The sequence below is a fragment of the Alligator mississippiensis genome, chromosome 13, assembly GCF_030867095.1.
Source record: "Alligator mississippiensis isolate rAllMis1 chromosome 13, rAllMis1, whole genome shotgun sequence".
In the NCBI taxonomy this organism is placed as follows: Eukaryota; Metazoa; Chordata; order Crocodylia; family Alligatoridae; genus Alligator; species Alligator mississippiensis.
Genome location: NC_081836.1, coordinates 13,609,494 through 13,635,979, shown reverse-complemented (window position 1 = coordinate 13,635,979; position 26,486 = coordinate 13,609,494). Strand labels below are relative to the sequence as shown.

At 48.2% G+C, this 26,486-nt stretch overlaps 1 protein-coding gene across 4 annotated transcripts in view; it reads right to left on the bottom strand.

The window, feature by feature from the left end:
- SKI (SKI proto-oncogene) overlaps nucleotides 1-2,480 on the bottom strand; it is a 139,325-nt gene extending 136,845 nt beyond the window's left edge. For 3 of the 4 annotated variants that reach the window (XM_006265114.4, XM_006265116.4, XM_006265115.4), the window contains exon 1: nucleotides 931-2,480. In XM_006265114.4, the coding sequence (XP_006265176.1) occupies nucleotides 931-1,842 (912 nt within the window). In that variant the 5' untranslated portion in view covers nucleotides 1,843-2,480. The remainder of the gene's footprint in view (nucleotides 1-930) is intronic. The other variant, XM_006265117.4, reaches the window with a different exon arrangement.
- Between the last annotated feature and the right edge of the window lie 24,006 nt (nucleotides 2,481-26,486).

Here is a 26,486-nt window from a genome sequence, read left to right as displayed (position 1 = left end):
TCTCAGGGCCCTTGTAACATTGCTGCCCATTGATCAGGACTGGTGCCAGGTGCCAAGGCAGCCTTCCACCCACGCACTGGGGATGCTGAGATGTACAGGCTGCTCAGCCTGAAAAAAGCCACCGGAAAAAAAAAAAAAGTGCTCTAGCTGTGTGCATGGGCAGACTCAACCCGGATGGCATACCTTGGAGGCTGCTGCTGCAGCTGACTCGAGACATCCATTCACTGACTGTCTACATAATCCAATACACAAAAGCCAGTCTGGTGGCAGGAGCCAGGCACCACTGTGCCAGAGTCTTATCCATTCACATACCACGCACTACTAGTATACTCATTTATCATCAGGGTTTTTCTATGCAACCTTATAAGCAGCTACTTTTAGTCCAAATATATGCAGAGATAATTTAGCCCCTGTTCCCAGAGCTATTCAGTTAAGAGGGTTTTATGTATTTGTCCACAAGTCTGTTCCTCTTACTTTATGTCCATCTTCCTTGCCCTGACCTCCCCCCACTTTCAGCCTCTGATGCCAATGTCCTTACACCACTTCCATTCCCTGTTAAAGTCAGGAGGAGGGGGTAAGAGTTTGCAAGGACCACAGGATCGGCCCCTAAATCATAGACAAAAATTAATCTGTTTTTAAATTAAACCTAAAGCCTCTAACAAGAAAACCGATTTCAGCTTGCAGCTAAAAAAAAAAAAAAAGTGCTCTCTTTAAATGCTTCTCCCCCACCTGAACACACAGCGTGATTTTCCAGCATGACAGACTGCTGCATGGCTTTAACAGCAGCTCTGGTGCCCTGGACCTTTCTATCTCAGTGCAAGTCTGAAATCGCAGTCTGGCTCCTCCTGGCCCCCCTCATCTCGGTCTTCAAATAAAAAACTGGGGAGAAAAACCCCCAAACAACCCCCCCCCACAGACACACTTACTTACCCTGGGTGCTTTTCTCTTGTATTTGTTGTTGTAGTCAAATTTCTCTTTCATTTCATCCAAGAGCTGGCCCAGTCTAACTTTCTCCTCTTTCCCAGTGTAATCCTGGCTGAGGAGGATATAGGACCTCCAGTTGGCCGAGTCAAAGCCCCAGTGGCAAGTCCTGTTCTCCAGGGACTTGTGAGAGTGGACCACAAATTTGTGCGGTGGGTACATGAGCCTGCAGTCCAAGCACTGGATGCAGGCTGCGCTGGGGTTGCTGTAAAGCTCCGGCACCAGGAGTCCCTTGCACTTCCCGAAGCACTCGTGGTACACCTTGAAGCTCTTGTCCGTGTACTCCAGCTCGATGGTGCTGGAGAACTCCTTCTTGCAGTGCGGCGGGTAGGTGCCCCCGTAGAGCAGGGCATTGCACAGCCGCTCCGCGTCGGTTTTGGTGATGAGCCCGCAGGAGGGGGCAGAGAAGGGCAGGATGCCCATGACTTTGAGGATCTCCAGCTGGTCAGCCGTGCACCTGGAGCAGTAAATGTGCAGCTCGTCACACACCGAGTTGATCTGCTGCAGGGAAAAGTCCCTGAGCACCGAGTTCAGGATCTGGGGCAAGCAAAGCCGCTTCTCTCCCCCCACCACGAAGCAGGAGATGGTCTCCCCTTCCAGGATGGTCTCGCACCTCTCCGTGGACCTGTCCGAGGGCATGAAGAAGGGGCCTGGCATCACCGGGGGAGGCTGGATGGGGGGCAGATGCAGGACGGGCTCCGCCGGGTCCTTGCCATTGTCCTTCTTGTACATCTCCTGGGCCCATCGTGCGGAGAAAGCAGCAGGGCCACCCAGGGAGCTCATAGAGCTCAGATGAAACTGTTCCAAGGTTTTCTGCAGTCCTGGATGAGGCTGGAAGCTGCTTCTACTTACAGTCTCCATTTTTAGTTTCTATTCCCAAAACAAAACAAAACAACACAACAACAAAAAAGCCCCGCTGATCTTCCACCCTGGTAGCAATCCACTGAACGGATTAAAGGGGAAAAAAACCCAAAACAACCCAACCCCCGCTTCTTTCTCTCCTTCCCCGCCCTGCTCCGGCAATCCACTCGCGAGGGGGAAGTCCTCGTGTGCTGCTGCTCTTTTCTCGGCTCGTGCCCGCTCACAGCCCCCACGGCTCCCGGGCTGCCCCGGCGCGGCGGAGAGTGCGGCCGGCAGAGGTCTTCATGCAGCCTCGCCGCCCCGCGCCCGCCTCAGATCCGCCCCGGCGGCGGCTGCTCTGCAGCGCGCTCCCTCCTGTCCATGTCCGCCGCCAGCGAGGGGGGGCAGCGGGAGGAAGCGAGCTCGGTCCGTAGACGGGGAGGGGGGGAGGGAGGGAGGAGGGAAAGCGTGCGGATAAAATGAAAAGGCCGAATTTCTTGCCCTTCGGAAACGCAGCGGGGCCGCGGGCGGGCTCCCCGGGCTGGGCGTGGAGGCGCTCCGGGTCTCTCGCGTCTGTGGTGCGCGCGGGGAGCTGCAGCAGCAGAGCACGTCCTCCCGCTCCGCTCCCCGCCACGGACTGGAGCGCCTCGGCGCTGAGCTAATGCGCCGGGCTCAGCCGCCTCCGCCGCCGCCTCCTCCCCGCCCCCGCCCGCGCCCGCGCCCGCGCCCGCTGCGTGTCGGTGTCTGCCTCGCTCATTGCAGCGCGGCCAAGAATGGGACCGGCTCCCGGCCGCGACCGCCGCCCCCGCCCCGCCACCAGGGACAGGGGGCTTCCCCGGGCCTGCCCGCCGCACCCGCACCCGCACCCGCACCCCTCCTCGGAGCACAAACACGGGCCCGCCGGCTCCGCACCGCCCGGGCACGGCACGGGGCACCGCACACCGCGCACACACGCGCGTTGTGCGAGCTGGGGGCTATACCACACACACACACAATACACATAGCACAAGCACACACGTTGTGCGAGCTGGGGGCTATACCACCCCCCCCCCGCCAATACACATAGCGCAAACACACACACACGTGTGATTTGGGTGCTATACCACACACACACAATACACATAGGGCAAACACACACGTGTGATTTGGGTGCTATACCACACACACAACACACACATAGCGCAAACACACGCGCGCGTTGTGCGAGCTGGGGGCTATACCACACACACACACACACACACAAGCACACACGTTGTGCGAGCTGGGAGCTATACCACCCCCCCCCGCCAATACACATAGCGCAAACACACACACACGTGTGATTTGGGTGCTATACCACACACACAACACACACATAGCGCAAACACACACGCGCGTTGTGCGAGCTGGGGGCTATACCACACACACACACACACACACACACAAGCACACACGTTGTGCGAGCTGGGAGCTATACCACCCCCCCCCCGCCAATACACATAGCGCAAACACACACACACGTGTGATTTGGGTGCTATACCACACACACAACACACACATAGCGCAAACACACGAGCGCGTTGTGCGAGCTGGGGGCTATACCCCCCACACACACACACACACACACACAAGCACACACGTTGTGCGAGCTAGGAGCTATACCACCCCCCCGCCAATACACATAGCGCAAACACACACACACGTGTGATTTGGGTGCTATACCTCACACACACACACACAAAATACACACAGCGCAAACACACACGTGTGATTTGGGTGCTACACCACACACACACACGTGTGATTTAGGTGCTATACCTCACACACACACACACAAAATACACACAGCGCAAACACACACGTGTGATTTGGGTGCTACACCCCACACACACACACACACGTGTGATTTAGGTGCTATACCTCACACACACACACACAAAATACACATAGCGCAAACACACACGTGTGATTTAGGTGCTATACCACACACCAACACCCAATACACATAGCGCAAACACACACACATGTGATTTGGGTGCAATACCACACCCCCCAATACACACAGTGCAAACACACACACACACGTGGTGTGCGAGCTGGGTGCTATACCACACGCGCGCGCGCACACCCCCCGGATATACGCAGTGCAAACACACACACAGAGGTGGTGTGCGAGTTGTGTGCTATAACTACAGACACCCCCCCCCCCCGGCTCTGCATAGCGCAAACACGCGCACACACACACACACGTGTGCATCTTCTAGGGAAACCAGGGGGCAGGTGAGGCCCAGGGCCGTGCCCGGCGGGGACAGCGGCCGCCCCCCCGCCCGAGCGCGCCCCGCCGGGGCTGCGCCGCCCGCGCTTGTGGTGCCGGCGCGGGGCCGCGTGAGGCGAGCTGCTGGCGGCGCGGGGACACGAGCGCCCCCTCCCGAGGGCCTGGGACCGCTTCTCCCAACACCAAGGTTTCCCCCGGATCCTCCCCTCACCCAAGTCTGTCCGGCTCCGTTAGACGCATCGGTGGGGAAATGCACACGTGCACGTGCCTGCACACACACCTTTGCTCCAAACTAGATTTTCAGATATTTAAATTAAAAATCAATGCAAAGCCATTTTGTTCCCTTCTTTCCCTCCCTCTCCCCCCCCCCCCCCAGTGAATTACCTAAAATTAGAATTATTGGACATTTTTTTTAATCAGTTTTTTATTTTTTTTTACTGTTTTACCAGCTCTAAATACAAACAGGAGAAGCAAGTTTCAAAGCTAAAGCAAGAACATCAATTTTTTTCACCATCTTTCTAAATCAACATGTTCCCTTAAATCCAATGCACAGGCAAGAGGAGGCTGGACCACAAGCTTTGCAGAAAAGATTATGAAATATTAGTGTTACCGTAGCAGCTAGGAGCCCTGCTCATGCCCAGGACCCCTCTGTGCCAGGGGCTGTGTAAATACAGGACAGAAAGATCCAGTCCCAGAGGTTTTATAATGTGAGTATAGAACAAGAGAGAACAGGGGGTATGAGAGACTGGAAAGGAGGGAGACAAGCTAATTTCCAAATGAATTAAGTCTGAAAGAACAAAGAAGAAACAAGAAAAAGAAAAGGTTTGTCTGAGACCTGGGGACACCGTAACTTTGGTATTTTATTCACATGGTGACGTTGGTGAGGCCATACCTGGAGTAGTGCGCCCAGTTTTGGGTCCCTCACTATAGAAAGGCTGTGGACAAATTGGAGAGAGTCCAGCGGAGGGCAATGAAAATGGTTCAGGGGCTGGGGGACATGACTTCTGAGGAAAAACTGAGGGACTGGCTTAGTTAGTCTGCAGAAGAGAAGACTGAGGGGGGATTTGATAGTAGCCTTTAACTTCCTGAAAGGGGCGGGGGGTTCCCAAGAGGATGGAGGTAGACCAGGGCAGGCAAAATATGGCCTGCCAGGAAATTTCATCTGGCCCACGGGTGCCCACCAACTAGTTGTACCCAGCATTTCCTCTAAGCTGTGCGGCAAGCACGGTCACACAGGTGTGCCTGGCAGTGCAGCATGAGCGTGCCCGCACGGCCGTGCACACCACACAGCTGAGAGGGAACACCGATTTTACCCACCCAGCTCTTCCACTCATGAAGGTGGAAGTGAGGTGCCCACATATACCCCCCACAACATACTCTATTGCACCTCACTCCCATCCTCACAGGTAGAAGGGCCCATCCCAACCAGCATGCACCTTTTGGGCGGCGTTGCTGCTGCCGCTGCTACAGCCACCAAGGGACCTGCTCAGCTTCCCTGGCATCCCTTTTGCTCCAGGCACCAGGTGGGGAAGCAGCAGGGGGGGTGGGAGCTGCAGCTGGGCAGGAGCATGGAGCTGGAGCTGGGGCTGGCAGCAGTGCAGAGCCCTGCTCGGGTGTGCAGGGTGTGGTCGTGAGGGATGGTGGAGCATGAATAACTGGTGCCTCCTGAGACTGGGGGGGCACCATGGCAGTGAGTGGGTACCACCTGCAGACGCTGCCGGTGATATCAGCGGTGGCAAGTGGGGACTGCCTACAGATGCTGGCAGTGGTGTCGTTGGCGAGTGGGGACTGCCCGTAGACGCCAGTGGTGGTGTTGGCTGCAGGGGAGGGAGGGTGGTGAGTGGGGACGACCCACAAGTCCCAGCGGCTGTTGGCAGCAAGGGTGGGGCGGATGGCGAGCAGCGACTGTCCACAGAAGCCGGTGGCGGCCAATCTCAGGAGGGGCACGTGACCCCCTACGCATCACCTAGGCAGTGGGTGGTGTGGGGACCCCCCACACATTCCCCACCATGGCACACAGCCCCAGCCAGTGGCAACAGCAGCAGAAGCAGCAGGCAGGGGTACTCGAGGTGCAGTGCCCATTACAGGTGCTGCTACTGGTGTCACATGGCTCCGGCCAGTGCTGCAAGTGGTGGCAAGAAACACAGCCAGGCCAGCCTGCCTCTATCATGGGTTGCTTCCCGAGGCACATGTGCAGCTCCCACACTCCTGTGCATGAGGGGAAGCCCCATGCAATGGAGCCAGCTGCCTTCACAGCTCCCTGGCACACAGGTCCCAGGACTCCGCTGAAGTGGAGGAGAGCCCTGGCCCCTTCTTCCTCACAGTGTCCCAGGACTTGCATGGCAGGGAGTGGTGAAGGCAGCTGGCTCCATCACATGGGGTTTCCCCTGGTGGTGTGGCTGTGGGAGCTGCAGGTGTGCTGTACAGAGCCCCATACAGGGCCATCTTGGGGTGGGGGGGCAAATTGGGGCCCCTCGCTTTGGGGGGGCCCGCAATCAGTGCTGCATAGGCCCTGCTGTGGCCACCATGCTCTGTCACTGTCAAGTGCCACCGCAGACTTTGGCTGTTCGCCACCCCCCAGTCTGCCAGCTCTGCCACCCTGCCCCCCCAGGCCCCACATACCCCTAAGGACGGCTCTGGCCCCACGCAATAGAGGCGGCTTGGCCAGGCTGCGTTCCTCGCCCCCACATGCAGTGCTGGCCAGAGCCAGAGCTGGGCACTGCTGGCAGCAGCGCCTGCACCAGGCATAAGCACCCAAGCTACCCCACCTGCTGGTACTGCCGTTGGGGGGGGTGGAGCTGTGCACCATGGGGGAAGTGTGTGGGGTCCCCGCACACCCCCACCCTCCCTCACACCCCACAAACCCCACGCACCCACACCCTGCCCCAACACCCCCATACACTCCCCCAACATACCCTATTGCCTCCTCACACAGCCACGCTCCCTCACAACCCCCCCCACACCCCCCACTATACACATACACACCCCCACACCCCACCATACACACACAGGCTCTGTGGATGCAGGGAGATGGGTGGATGTGGTGTACCTTGATTTTAGCAAGGCTTTTGATACGGTCTCCCCCAACATACTTGTAGGAATGGACTGTAAGGTGAATAAAAAACTGGCTGGAGCATTGGGCTCAGACAGTAGTAATTAATGGCTCCATGTCAAGCTGGTATCAAGTGGAGTGCCCCAGGGGTCGGTCCTGGGGCTGGTTTTGGTCAATGTGTTCATCAGTGACCTGGAAGATGGCATAAAGTGTACCCTCAGCAAGTTTGCAGATGACACCAAGCTGGGGGGATTAGTAGATACGCTGGAGAGTAAGGCTGGGACTCAGAGTAACCTCGACAAATTGGAGGATTGGACCATGAGGCTCAACAAGGACAAATGCAAAGTCCTGCACTGAAGAGGGGACAGTCCCATATATCACAGTACAGGCTGGGGGTTGTCTGGCTGGGCAGCAGCTCTCCAAAAAGGACCTGGGGACATAGGTGACACATAGGAGGGGCACAGGGAGCTTGCTGATTGCCGCCTGCCACTCCCTCCCTCTCCCTGCTGCCGCCACCAGCTTCTGTGGGCAATCACCGCTTGCCACACTGCCACTGATGCTGCAGCCCACAAATTGTGCCCCCCCAGCCTCAGGAGGCACCAGTCATTCACGCCCTGGGGTTACAGTGGACAAGAAGCTGAATATGAGCCAGCAATAAGCCCTTGTTGCCAAGAAGGCGAACGGCATACTGGGCTGCATTGGTAGGTGTGTTGCCAGTCAAGGGAAGTGATTATTCCCCTCTATTCGGCACTGGTGAGGCCACATCTGGAGTACTGTGTCCAGTTTTGGGCCCCCCACTACAGAAAAGATGTGGAAAAATTGGAGAGAGTTCAGCAGAGGGCAACAAAAATGGTGAGGGGACTGGGAAACATGGCTTATGAGGAAAGCCTGAGGAAACTGGTCTTATTTAGTCTAGAGAAGAGGAGACTGAGAGGAGACTTAATAGCAGCTTCAACTACCTGAAGAGGGGTTACAGCGAGGATGGAGCTGGACTGGTTTCAGTGGTGCCAGATGACAGAACAAGGAGCAACGGTCTTAGGTACAGCAAGGAAAGTCTGGTTAGATATTAGGAAGGATTTTCTCATGAGGAGGGTAGTAAAACACTGGAACAGATTACCTAGAGAGGTGGTGGAAGCTCCATCCTTGGGGGTTTTCAAAACCTGGCTAGACAAAGCCCTGGCGGGATAATGTAGTTGGGGCTGGTCCTGCTTTGAGCAGGGGGTTGGACTAGATGTGACCTCCTGAGATCCCTTCCAATCCTAATCTTCTATGATTCTATATCCCCCAACCCCAACCCCACCTCCACACACACAATATACAAGAATAAGACTCATTTTTGAGGTACTATGCAATAAACTCTATATACACTATGCAAACACAAAACATAAAATATTTTTTGTAATAAAATTAAAATATGTTATAGTAGGTGTTTGACGTTTAGGATATGATTTGGTTTTTTTCTGGTTTCAAGATGGCAGCCCTCCCCTCCCAAAAGGCGTGTTTCCAGGGGGCAAGCAGAAGGACTTCCGGTGGCCAAGGTCAGGGGTTAGGGGCAGGACTTCCAGTCCCAAGATGGGAACCAAGGGGCGGAGCACCTGTCAAGGGGCGGGGCTACCCTTGCACCCTTGACAGCTCATCAAAACTCATTTAGCAGCCCTCCAGCCAAAATAATTACCTGTCCCCGAGTTGGACTGTTCTCAGTGGTGGCAGATGACAGAACAAGGAGCAATGCGCTCAAGTTGCAGCAATGAGGTTTATGTTGGATTTTAGGAAAACCTCTCTCACTAGGAAGGTGATGATGAAGCACTGGAACAGGTTACCTAGAGCAGCATTTCTCGACCCATGAGCTGCGAGAATATATGAAAGGGTCACAAGCAAACTTTAAAAATGGATTCTCCTTTAAAGGAGAAAAACTTGGGAAACCGTGGCTTTTTCCTTACAGGATGGCAGACTTCCAGCCCACGAGGGGCTGCTTGGGGCATCTCATACCCCACACACACCACCCTCAGCCCCACACACTGCAGGGCTGAGGCCTGGGTCAGCATGGGGCAGGAGTGAGGGGCACTGGGTTGGGACTGGCCATCAATGACTACAAATGGGTCCTGGTACAAAAAAGGTTGAGAACCACTGATCTCGAGAGGTGGTGGAATCGCCATCCTTAAAGGCTTTTAAGACCCGGCTAGACAAAGCCTTGGCTGGAATGATCTAGTTGGGGCTGGTCCTGCTTTGAGCAGGGGGTTGGACTATATGTGACCACTTGAGATCTCTTCCAACCCTCATTTTCTATAATTCCGTGATCCCTTTTGAATTCACTCCCCATAGCATTCAGCTAGCAACTGGCTGGCAGTTTCCAGATCACAATCCCAGGGTTTTTCAATTAGTTCAAGTATCTTGTAGAGCATTTATGTCATTTTTGGTTGCTTTGGCCTCAAGATGTTATTGTTATTTATTATCTGTAGCAGGAGACTACCTGGTAGCCAACCAGATAGAGACTCCACTAAGCAAGCTGCTACACAAACAGCAGCCCCTACCTGATATTTGTTGTCACTGGCTAAAAACAGAAAACCGGCTTGACTCGAATTTGAGCTTTTTATCTTGCAACAAACCCTAGACCTTACAGATGGACAAGCCCATTGTCCCACATTAAATACCTGTGAATTATCCAAATTAACACTTTGCCTCAGAACAATAGTGGCTAATTCGAGTTAATTGTCATTTAAGCCTGTTTTCATGTGAGTCATATCCCACACCAATCTGTGCCACATTAAGCTGGTTGTCTGTTTTTAGCCATTTAGTCTGGTGGCAGGAAGGTGTGCATAGGCAAAAGTTAGCCTTGACCCTGCAATGGAATTACCGTATACCTTCATATATAACCTGTGCCTTTCCCCTAAAAAGCTTAGGGTGTGCATTATATATGAGGAAAAGGTCTCCACACAGGTCCAGAAATCCGGGGTGGGGAGGGAGATGAAGCAGTGACAGCATTCTCGCAGCTCTGAGAGTCATGACAATTAGCTGCTCCCTTCCTTGCTTCCTACCCTGTCCCATCCAAATCTCTGGACCCATGGGGAGCCCCTCTCCCCAGCAGTTCACTGGACTGGGATGGCATGTGCAAGGCTGGTCCACAGCAAGACCTGGTGCACCAGCTCCAATCCAGCATTGAGCCCTTGACCAAGCATAGGACTCCAGAGCCAGTGCGTGGTCCTGGGCTATGCACAGGCCAGTGCACAGGCCCCAAGCTACTGTCCAGAGTTGGACATGGTGTGTAGCCCCAGAACCAGTGCACAGGACCCCACTGCACAGCCTCAGAGCCAACATGTAAATTTAGCCCTGTTGTGCGACCTTGGTGCCAGCACACCAGATCAAGCTGGCCCCAATGTGTAGTCCCCAGCTCCCAGACATGGCACACAGCCCTCGCCCCCACCCACAAAGACCCCAGAGCTCTGGTATTTACCTGTATTCCAAAACAAGACTTTTTTCTTCTTCTTGGGGTCTTCCCATCGGAAAATAGGATGTGCATTATATTTGGGGGCATGTTGCATGCTAGAAAAATATTGTAGTATGGACAGATGTAGACATCTACTGATTGCACCCAATTGATGAATTCATGGATACAGTATTACAAGGGAGATGAAAGAGAACTGTTCATGTCAAGCACTGGTCACATCTTAGTACTCTGCAAGAAGATGTTTAGAGAATATGAAGAGAAGTATTGCTACAATAAGCTCTTTGTCGCAGGGATCACCTTTCTGCTTAGCATTTGTACTGTGCCTGGCACAACAGGAACTTGGTCCATGACTAGACCTCTTGGGTACTTATGTACTACAATAAAATAATATGTAACAGAATGATCAAAACATCTGAATCATGCTGCTAAGTACTGTACATGTATGTCATAAAAATGAGTCTTCAGTGCAGAAAAATTACAATCTTCTGGGCTTCATAGCTACTGATATATAAAAAGCATTTAATTAAGAAGAAGCAAGAATTTTTTGGGTGATATCTTTTTATTTGTATTCATTAAAAATGTTTTATTTGAACAAACAAATTCAACATTATACATTTGAAGATGACTATATGGTACTCATTGATAATATGCCTATAATTTGTTCACCTATGTGCTTTTTTATTACAAGTGAATGTATTTTTTTTCCAAACACACTACTCCTAACAAACTTTTGACCCTGAAATGGGAGAAGTGCCAGAGACTCCATGAAGTCCACTAGGGGTTTGGCTATTTAATCTATTTTTCACATCAGGTGCTCAGACACAAGTGATGGGCAGCAGAATAATATCTAAGATAGATTTAATTTAGTTCCAGCGTTTTAGACCTGTTTAAATATAAAAGATATAAAAGGAAGGGTGTTCTTATAGTTAAAGCACAGTTCCTATGCTTGGGGAAAGTTGTTTACTGGTGATTTCTTTGTGCCCTAGCCAAGTTACTCAATCTTTCTGCACTTTATTTCCCTATCTGTAAATAGGGGTGAGCTACATTACTTCACATTTGTGAGCTGCTTCGCTAGATGTCAAATGTTTTAGAAATGTTGATAAATTAGGTAGGGATTTTCAAAGCTCCCAGTGAGACACTTCGGGAGTTGAGTGACTGACTCCTTTAGGCTCCTTTAAAACTCCCCATTAAAAGTCTCAAGTAGTTCACATACCATGAAGATTCATTAATGAGCATGGAAAACAGAACAGAAAATCAGACACAGTGGATTCTGATTTCACTTACATAGATCTTGCTCCGCATGCAAGTAAGTTACAAAACTCTCCTCCACTTTGGCAGCACAATTAATCTTTTAATTTAAAATTAACCCCATTAAAACCAATGGAGACAAGTTGGTATAAAAACAGCATATGAGGCTAATCCAAATCCCAAATGAAATAACAGAAAGACTTCTATTGGCATCAGGGGCCTGTGAGATTGGGATCAGTCCCCTGAGGAGAAGGGAAATACTGAATATTATATTGCAAGGGAGATGTTACATTGTGGGAGGAACTCTTCCTGCCCCTTTCCTTTAAGGATAAATTATGAAGTAGAAGGAAAATGAGAAGGTAAACACCATCTTTCCTTGGGTGTTACACTTACAGCACAAGTGTTTGTCTAAATCCTCTCTCTTCTCTAAGCCTCAGTTTCCCCTATCATACTGATATGGCCCTGTCAGAAGGGGGCTTGTAAGGATTACTTTGTGAATAGGTGTAGAGCACTTTGTGATTCTCAAAGGAATAGCTCTGGAGAAGGGCAAAGGATTAGGATCAAATAGCTCAATGCTGCAGCTTTTCTACCAGGTCTAAGCATCACTAGTCTGGTGTTTGCACCTCTTACAATATAGTAAAAATTCCATTTGCCTGTACCCCAGAGGCTTTACAGAGTTAAGCAACAGCAGGGAAGGGCCATGTAGGAGATGGGTTATGGAGCAGACAGCTCTTTCTTTCAGGATTTTCAAGACTGTGCCTCCCCTGTTGACAGACTAAGGTGGCATGCTTTTAAAAATTGCACTCTTCTTTTCCCCAGCAACCATTCAGATTGCTGCAGCCCTCTAGCTGGAGAATCCAGGAGAGGGGTGGAAAAAAATCTTAGAGGAAGGGCCCTAACACCACTGTGTTTTTGTCAACCCCCCTCCCCACCCTTTCTCCGCCCGTCCATCACTACCACTATTGGCGTCAAGGTCAGCAGCTCCTAGAACACAAACACTCTTGTAAACTTCTGAACCACACAACCCTATGGTGGGTGGGTGTTTGCTCCCTGCCTGCCAGCTCCAATCCACCCACAGATTCCAGAGGCCCAGAATGAAAAGCTGACTCCATTTTCCATATTGAACTGGCAATTTATTCAACCTCCCCCCCGCCGCCGGCGCGGCTCTGTTTCTGGTTCATTTGCAAATCTGTGAGCATCCTCCTCTGTCACCATTCACCTTGGGGACCTGGAAAGGGCTGGAAGGGCAACGTGTTTATGCATGACAAATTTAATACATAAATATAAACAGGTATGTTTTAACCCAGGGGTGGGCAAAATGTGGCCCGTGGGCCAGATGTGGCCTGCAGGGCCCCTAAAAAAATTGAGAATATTAATATTTATCTGCCCCTGGCTGCCTGTCATGCGGCCCTCAATGGCTTGCCAAAATTCAGTAAGCGGCCCTCTGCCCGAAATAATTGCCCACCCCTGTTCTGACCTGACCAGCCCTAGTTGTACTGTTGTCCGATGTGCAGCTTATGAGGAAAGAGTGTTGAGAAAGGGAATGGCCTGCACCTTACCACTTTATGTAACATCTGGAGGGGATCTGAAACATGTGAGGTAGGTGACATCTGAAGAAGAGACATACTGATTTGTGAACATATAATGAAGAGCAGTTCTAATGCAGCTTAGACTGTAATTTTTTTTTGGGGGGGGGGGGGGGAGGGAAAGGAGAGCTCTTTTTCTCTGTGCTTGTGCTGTACATAGCACACAAGGGGCCAAACCCTAATTGGGGTATTTGAGCAATACAAAGAACACATGAATAAAAATCATGCAATTCCCTACTCTAACGGCCCTGTGGGAGCCTGTGGTGGAGAGGATCTACTATTATTAATGAGCTGCATGATGGTAGTAGCTAGGGATCACAATCAAGACTAACATACAGCTGAAAATGTTATTTGCCAAAAAGCTACAGATTTGGTGAACAAAAGTTTTTGCAAAACTGTACTGAATTTTGTTTGTTTTTTTAACAAAATATCTGACAAAAATTTGCAGACAAAAAAACCCACTTTATATATATATATATATATATATATATATATACTTTCAAAATATTTAATTTAAAAAGAAAGCTAAATTTATCAGTAGCATTTCAGGTCAAATCTTTTACTTGCAGGATGGCTCTAGTATGTCAAGGCCCAAATGAGCAAAACACTGAAAATAGGACATCAGTAGGTTTTTCTGTGCCTTGGGAATAAGTGGTTTAGTTGTTCTTAGGTAGAAGAAACATGTTTCTAAGAGAAAAGTTACTAACCTGATGCATTAACTTATTAAGGCTGATTAAAATACAGATATTTACCAGGTTAAAAGTGTATGAAGGTATTTTTGCCAACGTGCAGGCACTTGCTGTTACATCAATCAAGTAGAATGTAAGACATTTTTATCATTAATCTGTGATAATCCTAGCAGATCATTATTCAAAAGACACATCTGAACCTTGATACGTACTCTTAAGTTCACGGTGTACCTAAGTGACCTGCTCGGATCGCTGGCTGTAGACTATCTATTTCATTATTTCAGCAGTCAAAGGAAAGCATGGAAAGGGCAACTAAAATTAAGTTTGGATTCCCTTCTGGCATTCCTGGGGCACTCTCTAACATACATGATGCGATTTGAAGACTGTAAGGGAAAGCCAGCCGTCACTGTGATATGGATCATTAATCTGCTGAAATCAAAGATGTCTTCATTTTGTCTTCACAAAGTCCTCCAACACCTACCAAGTTAATTGGTTACAGACATTAAACTCTGCACACCACCACACTGAGCCCAGCACATGCCCAGAAGAGGCAGTGTGTTAGTTGGAGCTGGCTTGCCCAATGTCTGTATAGATCGGGCGCTTTAGTGGGGCTGTTTTGGCACTTTTATCTAATAACTGATTGATTCAGCCCTAGATAAAACTGCAACCCTGCCCCTGCTGAAACTCCCGATCTATATAGATGATGTGGAGCTGGGTCGGACAAATGCACTGCTTCTAAAACTTGTGTGTCGTGCCCCCCCCGAGTCAGAGCCCAATAAGCCCATGTTAACTGCATCCGTATCCAAAACTAAGAGCACCCTACATTTCAGTTTCCTTCATGGAGCCTGACTAATAGCAGCAGAAGCATATCAGGATCTTTTTATATTCCTTGCTGGATTGCACAAAGAAGTCTGTACAAAATCAAAGCTCCACGAGGGCACAAAGTTACCATTACATATGTGATTTAGGCCCTATTTTGTTTATACAAGTAGAAGGAGCAAGAAGGTATTGACAAGTTTAAATTACTTTTCCCCACTGAGGCTGTTTGCTTGACTGCACCCTCACTGGGTACCACTGGTGACCATAGACTAGTCAGTTCTACTTGTGTTCATACTAAGTCCCTCTCTTGTTGCTCACATGCTCACTCAGTGCTATTGCACCAACCATTCAGAACAGTGAAAAGGATAATGTATTTTTTTCTTTGAAGTCTGTCTTATTTGAAATTTTAAAACCAACATGAGAACATTTCCATCCATATTGGGAAGGGGTTTTTGTTTTTTTGGAACATAACCCATATCTAAAGCCTGAGGGCAAAAGTATTAATCCACTAATTGGGGTGCTTAACCTAATGGGCCCAATTTTCAAACAGGAGAAATGACCAAAGCTTCCACAGTCTTTAAAGGAGCAACTCTGGGTTCTATATATACATCACAAACTTCACCAGAAAGACTTTAAGGCTGTCACTTGAAGAGGAATGGGGCCTGCCCTTGGTATCCTTTGCATCTTTGAAATGAATCCTAGAGGGAGTACTTTAACGGGATTCATGATGCATGTCAAGACTGGGACAAAAAAGCATCTTTTACTTCCAGCTGGCCTGGTGGCTCATTCCTGGTAGAGGTCAAACTAAGAGAGGATACAGTTCTTCTTATTAAAACCAGAAATAAGAATGTTGACTGGATGAATCTGGAGATAGGACAGAAAAGCAGGGGAATTCCTTCTAATAGGTTATTCCCACTCAAGCTCTAATGCATGTTTAGAAACCCAAGACACCCAGTTTGCAGAAACCCACGCTGGAAGAGAACCTCTGAGGCTGTGTACTGTGAACCACAGAGGCAATGCTAGCTGCAAGGCCAACCTGGAAGGCACAGCCAATCTGACCGTGCCACAAACAGTCCTTTACAGTGGGTGAGAAGGTCAAGACCAGGGAAGAAAATGGAAAAAGCTGCCAAGCTAGAATGTGACAATATACTGAAAGCCCCATGTCCTGGGGTACCAACACAAGTTGGACACACCATGTACAGGGAGACCACACACAGTGTGTAGGCCACCATCTTTTTCCAGAGTCTTCATCTCTACCCTGGTTCTGGGTGATAAAACTCCACGATGCAGCCTTTTCTTTCACTTCTCCCTGTGTCAGATCCAGTTTCATATTGGTCTAGTACCTGACCAATCTAGTACCTGATTTGGCCTATAATGGCAGCTAGCTGTGCTGCACCTTGCAGATTGTACCAGTGCACACCTCAGAGCTTTTGATCCCTGTAAGTAGTGCATCCTGCCCTCACATATCACGCTTTCCTTCCTCTATGTCCCACCCAGCCTCTCATCCTGTCCGTCTGCATACCTTTCACACTAATGCAAACGGACAAAGTGCAATTCACTGGTTATTGTGTATTACATAACACCCTCTGCAATCACTCCTCAAAGGCTGAGCTAGTTAATGTGGGGCTTGGCTCTTCCGTTCAAGCTATAATGACATTTTCCAGTCTGGAAATCCCTGGTGTTGGCCAGGATGGCAGCCTTAACATTAGCATACCATTCAGCAGCCTGCTCAAAATCCCAAATGAGAGTGCTCCAAATAGAACTGGAGACCCAACTCCCAGACCCAACTCCCATTATCTTTAATGGAAACTAGGTGTCCCAATCCCCTAAGGAACTCTGAAAACCACACTCTGCCCCTTAGCTAACGGGCACATCTGTAAGGCTAGCACAGGCTACAGCATCCTGCCTTAGAACATGACCCACTCTCACCCTTCATTTTAGCTTTTATAGTGCAAGACCCCATCAGACTGCAGGGGAACTTCCCTGCAGGGGATTGTTAAAAAATAAATGAAAGAATTTGCCATGCTCCTAGGATCTTTTTCCATTTGGCTGGTATGCTGCCTGAGGCTCCCTCCGCAATACACTTAGTACATACATGCCCCAATGGACCCTGCTGCACACACCTCATTAAAAAACACAGGTATGCTTGCCATTGCCAATAAAAGAATTAATTTACTGGGAGAAGTCAGAGGGAGGAATAGAAGCGTGAACCCCCTGGATTCCCAAGGGAGCTAGCAGAATAGCCCTGCCAGGTCAATGAGAGGACAGAAAAGACCTTAGATTACTTACACTAAGGGCAGATCTCAGTTTGAGGGGATCTCTGTGCAGGATGCTGTCTGCTATCTGCTTTCACCACACCTGTGGGGAGAGGCTGAATCACCTGACACCTGAGACAATGGGTTTGGATACCTGAGGGTTAATCCAGATGTCCTCTTTAGCTCAGGGTTTATAGCCAATTATGTTGTACTAAAAGGGTTGCTATATAGGGAGGGCAAGATACTCGCCAATCTTGCACCTATGGAAACTAGTGGCCCTTTCTCATTAATTTTAGTGGGAGAAGCATTATAGCCATTGCCTCCCCTCCTCACTGAATTTTGGGCTGCACCAAAATTCAACTGTCCCAGTTGTATTAAATTTCCAAATGTGCCAATTCCAGGTAGCTAGCATATATTGACCAGCAGGAATGTAGCTTTATTGGCAATATTTCTTTCTGTACATGATGCACATCACCCCTCCTCACATAACAGGATTGTGGAGTGCCACATCTTGGAAGTAACGGGCAGTGGCCCACATGCACCGTACATAGGGACAGCCAGGCGGCCAGGCAACATCTTGAGTCATAAAAATGTTCTGGGAGAGTAAACCCCACAACCTGGCTCGAATTTCTGATCATTGCCCTTGCTGTAAATTAATCCTGCGTTTTCCTGTCTGACACAAGAACCAGGCCCTTTTTCAACACTTGGATATCTTACAAAACAACCCACAGAGCACCTCAGAACATCTTATCCTGAAATATGGAGCTTCTGCAAAGTCTCATGGGTTGATCTCAAGTATGCATTTTATTTGGAGGACTTTCCTACTGATCCCATGACCACATAAGCTGCACCTTGCTAGCATCAAGAGTCTGTCCTCACAAATACCTCATAAGGTACAGAAATGTTTGCGCCCTTACTTCACAGAGGAGGAACAAGGAGGCTACCAGCTTAAGGTCATATCAGGTGTCTGTGGCACACCCCAGGAAGGAAACATCTATCATTTTCCTTACTAATTATTACACTCCATTAATCTGGGAATAATTCCTGATTTACAAAGTGAGAGGATATTTTAGTGTTAAAGGCAGGAATATTTCATTTTCCTTTAGCCATGAGACTTCTTCCTTTTGCCTATGGGCAGGTTAGCCCCCCTTTGTAATCAGACACACCACTTGTCATTCATTATTTAGCACCAGGTGGTGAAAGCCCTTCATGAGATTGCAGTGTTCACTAAAATGTCTGCAGCTCTCCACCACTCCCTCCACTTCCTCAGGAAGAGAAAGTGCAGTTTGGCATTCGGACAGAAAACCTCAGGCTTTAAAAAGTTATCAGACTAAGTTTTTACGTGAAGCATTTTTAAAAAGATATCCATCGGGGAAAATGAATAGCTCAGGGACATTTAGACAGAGCCTGGAATAAATACTCTGGCAGTGTTTCCCAACTTTCTCCACACTGTGATCTCATGTTAAAATAGCAGGATGCTTTGGGAGCCCCCCCTTACGTCTAGTTATAAGAGGAAAAACAATCCTAACCTCTGCCCTACTCTGGGGCCATACATGACGTATTAGAGCACTATCTGATAAATGGGCCAAATCTTCAGGTTCTATAAATTGGCATAACGCCCTTGATTTTTAATGGCGCCAATAAAACTTACAACATCAGAGGATCTAGCTCCCAGACTCTTTCCTCAATGGCCTATTGATTTGGAATGAAGTTTTTTTATTACTGCAGGACACGCAGGGACACCGACAACCGGCACCAAAGGGTCATGGAACTACCGCTGCTTTCCATCAGAAAAGGAAACAGGAGGAAGACTAGGTGTTGAAGAAATGAGATGTTAAAGAGAAAGGTTTAAAGATGTTAAAGAAACTAGCTTTTAAAGGTCAGACCATCCAGACCACGGGTCCAAATCTAGTCACTAACAACTAAGAATCTTCGATCCAAGGTTTTGGTTCAGTACCTATTGGACACATTTCACATAAAACAACACCGCCGGACTGTCATTAAATGTCCTCCCCCTATAAGAAGCAATTTTTTTTTGTGGTGCTTTTATTGAACCAATTGTATAGTTGGGAAAGATGTTAAACAAGCTTCTGGGCACAAAGTGCCCTTCCTTCCAATTTTACACTTGGTCCAGTAAATGATAACACCAAAAATCCTTGCTAATCACATATTTCTTGCACCATCACAGTTACAGCAATGCTCCAACTCTCTCTGTGAATAATCTGAGCAGATCCCAAGGTCCAAACAACCAGGGAGTCTGAACCCCCTCCTTCTGTCTTTGGATAGTCTTCCTCCATGAAAGAGGTGGCATACTCACCTACTCTGCAAAATTCTCTGGAGAGAGCGAGAGAAAACATTGGGGGAGACTCAGTCATTCATAAGCCCTAAACTTACATTCATAAAGAAAATGTAGTATATTCATATTTTGAATACTAATAAAAAATAGTAATTGTCCAGCCCACGGAGCACGCTGTCAGGCAGCTCAAGCTGCTTTTGCTTTGCTTCCCTTTTTTTCCTATCTCCTTTCTTTCACAAGTTTCTGCTAGATTTCTTCTGTGCATGTGGCAAGTTTGGAAATGGCACTCCCCCCTTACCACTTTCTATTACATAATCTAAAGCCCATCTTGAAGCAATGACCATTTCTGTAAAGTGCATACTCCAACCTGACTGCTAAGACCTAAGATGCTTCAGGTACCAAGCCAGCTGGCACCTTTCCCTCCTTTCTCTGTTCTCTCTCTAACCAGTAGAAACTATTCATTGCCTTCTGGGGCTCACTGTGGACCCACACTGGTTTTGGTAATGAATACAACCTGTGCTAACAAATGTGAGGCTTATTTGTGAGCTTGGAGGAGCACTCGATTGCCTGACATTTCACATTTCTCACCATAAATCTAGGTAACACTTTATTTTAATTACTGGGACATTTTCTAACTTTTATTGTTTCTGGCAAAGTCATGTGAAATGAGCTCATTCATTATATAAAGGCATGTGAGCTATTTCTTGAGGGGAAATTGTGTCCTATGATTCCTGCCATTCAACAAGATGCTATTCACCCCACTACCAGGTGTCAGGAGGCATCATACAGGTTGGGAATAATGATGCAACCTATTTCTGGATGACAGTGGCTTTGGAAGATGATATAGCTACCCACACATCCACCTTTATGCATTATTAATACATTCAAGACCATAGGCAGCTAGGTGGTAATATATCACATGCATCTTTCATGTCTCTCTTGATCTGGATTTGATTTCTCTCTAGAGCCCCAAAGGAACTGAGTTCTTGGATTTTGACAAAGATCCACCCCAGTCGTCAGGAAGGTATGATCAACAGTTTTATCAATAAGGGCCGAATCTAAGCCATGATTTACAAAGATGCTGTGTAGTGACTGCTGGCAGCACAGGTTGCAGTCACATCTGGAAGCTATAGGGAACCAAGAGAGTTTGTCCATGTCCTGCAGCCTCAGTGAAGAAGTCATTTTTGTGTTTTCTACGCCAAAAAATCTGTTGCTTCTTTAAAACTGCCGGACACTGCCGGCTGGAGCTGAGACTGACCATCATTTCATCTGTAGACTTCTAGACCCTAAGATACTACAGCAAATTACGATCAGCTGGCCTGGACCTTATCCTGCTTACATAGCAGTCACTGGCCAAATTCCCCACAGAGTCCAGAAGAGTTAGACCCTTTGTCTTTAGGAGGAGTTAGAAAAAGCATTTAGGGCAAAGATCCAAGATGTGCTGGCCATTCATGGGGAGTTATGAGCACTCAGCATCCTACAGGATCAAGTCCTAATTTTTCAATCAGTGAATTAAAGGACTCACAATTTAAGCTACCTCTTTTGACAGTTGTTTAGGCTTTAGCAATTGACTGCTGCCCTTCACACTGTGCGTGCATCTCCCCTTGTCTATGCATTCCAGCTCCTCCTTGGACTATACCTTCCTTGTTCATACTGCTGACTCTGAGATGATGGAATTGGCTACTTGCCCAGGTGGAAAAAAAGCAGTTACTGTAATGGAATGGCTTTCTGACTTTTCTGAATAAAGTAAGTGAAAATCCTATGCAGATAGCACATGGCATGTTTAATGACTCACACTCCACATTTTCACCAGGGAAAAATTTAAGACCCATGTTCAAAGTTAAAAGATGGAAATTTTTATAAAAACTTCCATGGTGATATGTTACCATCTGTTCTGACATTAAAAAAAATCCAGCTAAGTAAACTGGTTGATTTTCTTTTATTCTTTCTTTTTTGTCCTAAGAGCTTTCTGTTTTATAAATGAAGTGTGAATCTCTGGACCAGAGAAATGCTAGAATATATGGTACGGTGCAAAGAGAATGGAGGTTTTAGTCTAACTGCCTATTGGCTAATGTGTGACTATAAAAAGTCTCCCATTCTATAAATTAGGGCTATTTTCTCAAACTGTGAACAGTGCTGTTGTGCATGTGTATGTGTGTGCCTGTTTAGCCTGAAAAAATAGTTTCTCTTGAATAGCCCCCAAGGTCTTCTGACGGGAAGATTTTACTGAAGAAGTGTTTTCCCTCTCTTGGGAACCAAGCCACTGAGCAGTTGGATAAAATGTATATAACAATGCAAATTTCCATGTTTTGGTCAGAAAAAGACTAGAAAACATATGCAACAACCTTTTTCTTCCCCTTTCAATCTTTGTACTGGGTTCATATCAACACATAACTTTTTCCTCCTGCTTTTAAGCAAGACCATATATTTCTTTCTTTTCAGAGTGCTGAATTCTTGGAACTCATACCATATTCATTTTGCTATTTTTACCCACCCTGCTCCTTCCTGTATCCATGGAGTTTCATCAAAACATTGAATTCCAGTCTCTAATGACATAACCTTCCCCTTTCCTTCCTGCTCTCAAGTCGCCTCTCATTTTCTCGCTGAGTCTATAGACTTCTCTGATTTTCAGAGGCTTTTTCTCTTGCTAGTTACTTGTTTTCTTTACTTTCTTTGCAGTCAGATTGGGCACCAGTACGTTCCCTCTTCTCCATAATGACAAGAAATGCACAGACCATTTATCTTAGAACTACTAAGAATGAAGGGGTGGTTTTTCCTCTTATCCTGTTGTAAAGTAGTGTAAATCTTCTGCCTTCAAAGGAGCAATGGGCTTGATACTGCTGTTATGCCAACATAATTCTGGAATAATTTCACTGTGATCCATAGCCCTGATTCTCATCTCACATGCCCTGGCATAAATCAAGAAAATGCAAGATGGAAGAAAATGGAGTTACAACAGTATGAATCAGACCTAATAACTTTGTTTGCCTCATTTTAGTTTGCATATTAAAATAGCAGATGAGCCAGATGTTTGGCTTACATCCAGAATAACTTCACTGGTTTTGTAGGAGTCACTCCAGATTCACACTGGCAAAACAAATCAGAAATCTGGCCCTCAGAGCTTTTCTATATGCAAATACACTTTGCTAGATCTGTATTTTCCTGTGAGAAGGAGGCTTGTTGCAGTGTGTGGCTTTTGCGGGTAAACTGGGACAAAATGTGGGAAAGAGAATCTGGCATAACTATTCCCTGCCTCAGAAAAAAAACACCCCTCACATTCCTCTGTTCCAGCTGAAAAAATTAAATTCTTTTGTTTGATTTGTAGGAATAATGTAGTCAAGCTACAAAATACAGTGAGTCAGATCCCAGAGTCAATTCAAGTATTTCTGCAGGAGATGGAGGTGTTCATGAAGCAAGGAAAAGTAAGTTATAATAGCTCTAAGGCAGGCTTCAGCAAGTTTTACTTGTGTATTGGATATCTAACTCAGAAAAAAATACTTAGCTAATTTAGCAACCATCATATCAAATGGGAACTCATGATCTGAATGCATTTTGTCCCTTTGGTGATTCTGATGTTACCCATCCATGTGCTATTAGCAAAATATTAATTAAAGTGAATGGGAACATCAAGGTTAAACCATGGCATGGTGGAAGCCTGCATGGCACATTTTCCTAGACCTACCTAGCAAGGTATGTGCAATAGCTTCTCACCGCAAGCTCTTCTCCCAGATGCAGCTGGCAGCCTTGCTATGCGCACTTGATGCTGCAAGTCAAACCTGTCCCCATGACTTTGTCCCCAAGATGAAGCCTGTCAGGAGCTGTCACTCTTAATAGCTCTTTGGAAGATTTGCTCTCAGTGACACACTTTTCTAAGCGACAGCATCTCCAGTTTCAGGGTCAGAATAACTCATGGGGCACTAAAGGTAATCCATCCGAGCTCTGCGTTAAACACCTGGGAGGTTGCCAAAGCCCACATATACAAGTACTTGTAGAACTGGATCCTGTAAAATATTTGGTACCTTCTAAGTCAAAAGCTTAGGACCTCTTAAGATTGGACTCTTAATTTTTACACAGAGTTAAAAGCACCCTTGACTTCCTTGTGGACATATAGTCCTTGCAGACCAAAGTCCCAGTCTGCTGTATCTAACTAAATTGCCTGGATCACAAGGTGGCCCCACAGGCTACACCATAGAACTGGGGGGTAGCTGCTGGGTCCCAGAGCAACCCTGGGCCCATAATGCTTTTCATAAGGATTTGACTCAAACTGAAATTTTATCTGGGCCTGGAGTTTTCCCCAGTTCTGGGGGATCCCATTTGGGCTTAGCTACACCTTACACAAGTTACTTTTTCCACGCCATCCCTTTCCACGCCATCCCTTACTTCTCCCTTTCTTGTGTCCATAGTATGGATACTGTATTTACTTGATTTCAAGACAAGGTTTTCTTCTCCCCATTTAACATGGTGAAAAAGCCTCTCATCTTGGATTTGAGTGTAGGGCAGTGAAGGAACAGGCAGCTGCTGCGGCTGTGGCTCCAGCCCTGACCTGGGGAACCACAGCTGCTGCCTGCGCCCCTCACTGCCTCTGCTCTCATCACCTTTCCCTGCCACAGCCTGCCACCCTCCCACTGCCTCTTCCACCCTCCCCCGACACAGCTTCTTCCCCCATATCCCTCTCACCCCCTGCAACCCAGCCTGTGCCCCTCCACCTGCCATCCTACCCCCCTTCCCCCTCCCCACACTTATCCTTGCTGTGGCAGGTAGAGTGACTACTTTTTGCAAATTGGAAGGTGGGACATATGCCCACCTCCCTGCTCCCCCTCCTCCATGGCACGGGCAGAGCAGAGCCAGGTGGAGGCTGTGGGGGTTGATGGATGATGTGGGCTGCCTGCTGCAGGCTCAGTGCTCCCCGCTCTGCTGCCCTCCCCTGGGAGCCCCATGCTAGCTGCACTACCACAGCAAGGCATCCCCTGCCTGCCATGGCTGCCACTGCTGTTATGTGGGCAGGGGGCACGTTGCCATAGTGGCATGGCCAGTGCGGGGCTCCTGGGAGCAGGACAGCAGTGCAGGGAGCCCCGAGCCCACATCTTCCCAGCCCCATGTATAAATCTCCCCCCTCCCTGAGAGTGCATGCAGCAGTGGGGACCTGGCCTCCCCCACCGCCTCCTGGACAAGCTGCCTGTGGTGCCATCCCACTCCCTGGCTGGCCCTGTGGCTGCAGATTCCTGCCCTGGGCCCCATGCAGCACCCTGGCTAGGAAGCACCGCCAGCTCCAGCTACTAACCCTGCCCTACTCCCTCCCTCAACATGGGGGCCTCAATCTGCCCCCGCCCCTGCCACAGACTTACCTGCAGGCAGCTGGGGGAGCTGCTCTCCACTGCTGCCTGGGGCTGTACTCCTGGCCATGTGCATGTGTACACACCTGCATATGGCTCCCCATGCATCCCACTCCCTGCAGCCCCGTGAAGGCTGGAACTCTGACAGCCTGCAAGGGGAAACCTGCCATTTCCTGTGTTTTTCCATGGTGAATGGAAAACCTGGATCCCTGCACGATGCTGGGAATCCAGGACAAATGCTGTCCTGGAGTCATGCCGCCGGGGACCGGGACTTGATGTTCTCATTTTGGGACTGTCCCACCGAATAAGGGATGGGTGGTCACCCTACTGACAAGCTCTGTCCCCGCTCTAACCTAGAACATGGAGTATGTGTTTGCTCCAGCCACATCCAGCCCAGGAGCAGCAGCAGTGGCATGGCAGCTCCAGCTGGCCCCGGAGGCAGGGCGAGAGCTGCCATGTCACCGCTACTGTTCCCAGGCTGGGCTGGGACCAGAGCAAGCCTGTGTCCTGTGTCCCAGGCTGGAGCATGGGCAGAGCCTGCCAGCACCCGAGCAAAGATAAGCAGTGGGTAGGGGGGCTGGCACAGGGGCAGACGCTGCAAGGTAGGGGGAGATGGGAGGGAATGAGGCTGTGGCGGGGCAGGCAGTGGTGGGCAAATGAGGAGAATAGGCATTAAGGGTCAAGCTGTTTGACCCTCCCACCGCCTCTCCCCTCCACTGTAGTGGTGGGGGGATGAATTTAAGATGACCCTCCAATACTTAGATTCTATATATGGAAAATTATAACAGTTATAAATGTTCCATATATAGAAACTAATTATTGAGGAGTTGTCTTAAATACAGGGTCATCTTGGTTTCAGGTAGATATAGTATTTTCCAACATTCACAACCATACCATGTGGCTTGGTGGATAGGATATTAAACTGTGTATACTGTTCAGTTCCTAACTTTCCAGGTGGCTTACTGGGTGATCTTAGATGAGTTACATTCCCTATTCTTGTGCATCAGTTTACCTGCTAAAATATAAAGTGGGGATGTTACAGCTTTAAAATCCATGGAGGAGTAGTATTATATAAAGAGTAGCGTTTTATGGGAAGCAGTGCAGTTTTGCATGATAGGTTTCTATTATATTGAAAAAGTGTAAAATAATTTCAAATTCACAACAAAAGTGTTTTGAAAAATCCAAAACGAAGTCTTTTCTTAGATTTTCTCTTCGAGAATTTTGAAGGTTTTGATTTTTATTCTGGTTCGGAATGAAGCTGAATTTTAAAAAATCTCAAAAACGTGAATGTAACAGAACTTCTGACCTCCACACAGCTGTAGCCTCTAGGCATGAACAGTGTACAGATAACACTACAAGCAGCTGCAGGGAGTGGAACACAAAGGGACAGGCTCCTGGGAAGGGCTGGTTTCTCTGCTACCTCATTATGCTGCTGTTTAATTCAAAAGCTATGAAGGAATTCTCATTCCATTGCCCGTGTTCCCGAGTCCAAACTCGCCTGAAACCATCTCTGTGCACACACGTGTCTGGGCAAGATGGACCTTTTGCATGGAGTGCTGGGCATGTTGTCTCTGTAGCATGAGATAGGTACCACACACAAAAAGGCTGTGGAAGGAATGTAATCTGAGAAACCAGACCTCAAAACAGGATTCTTAATGACTCAGTTCTTGGTATGCACCACCTCATCT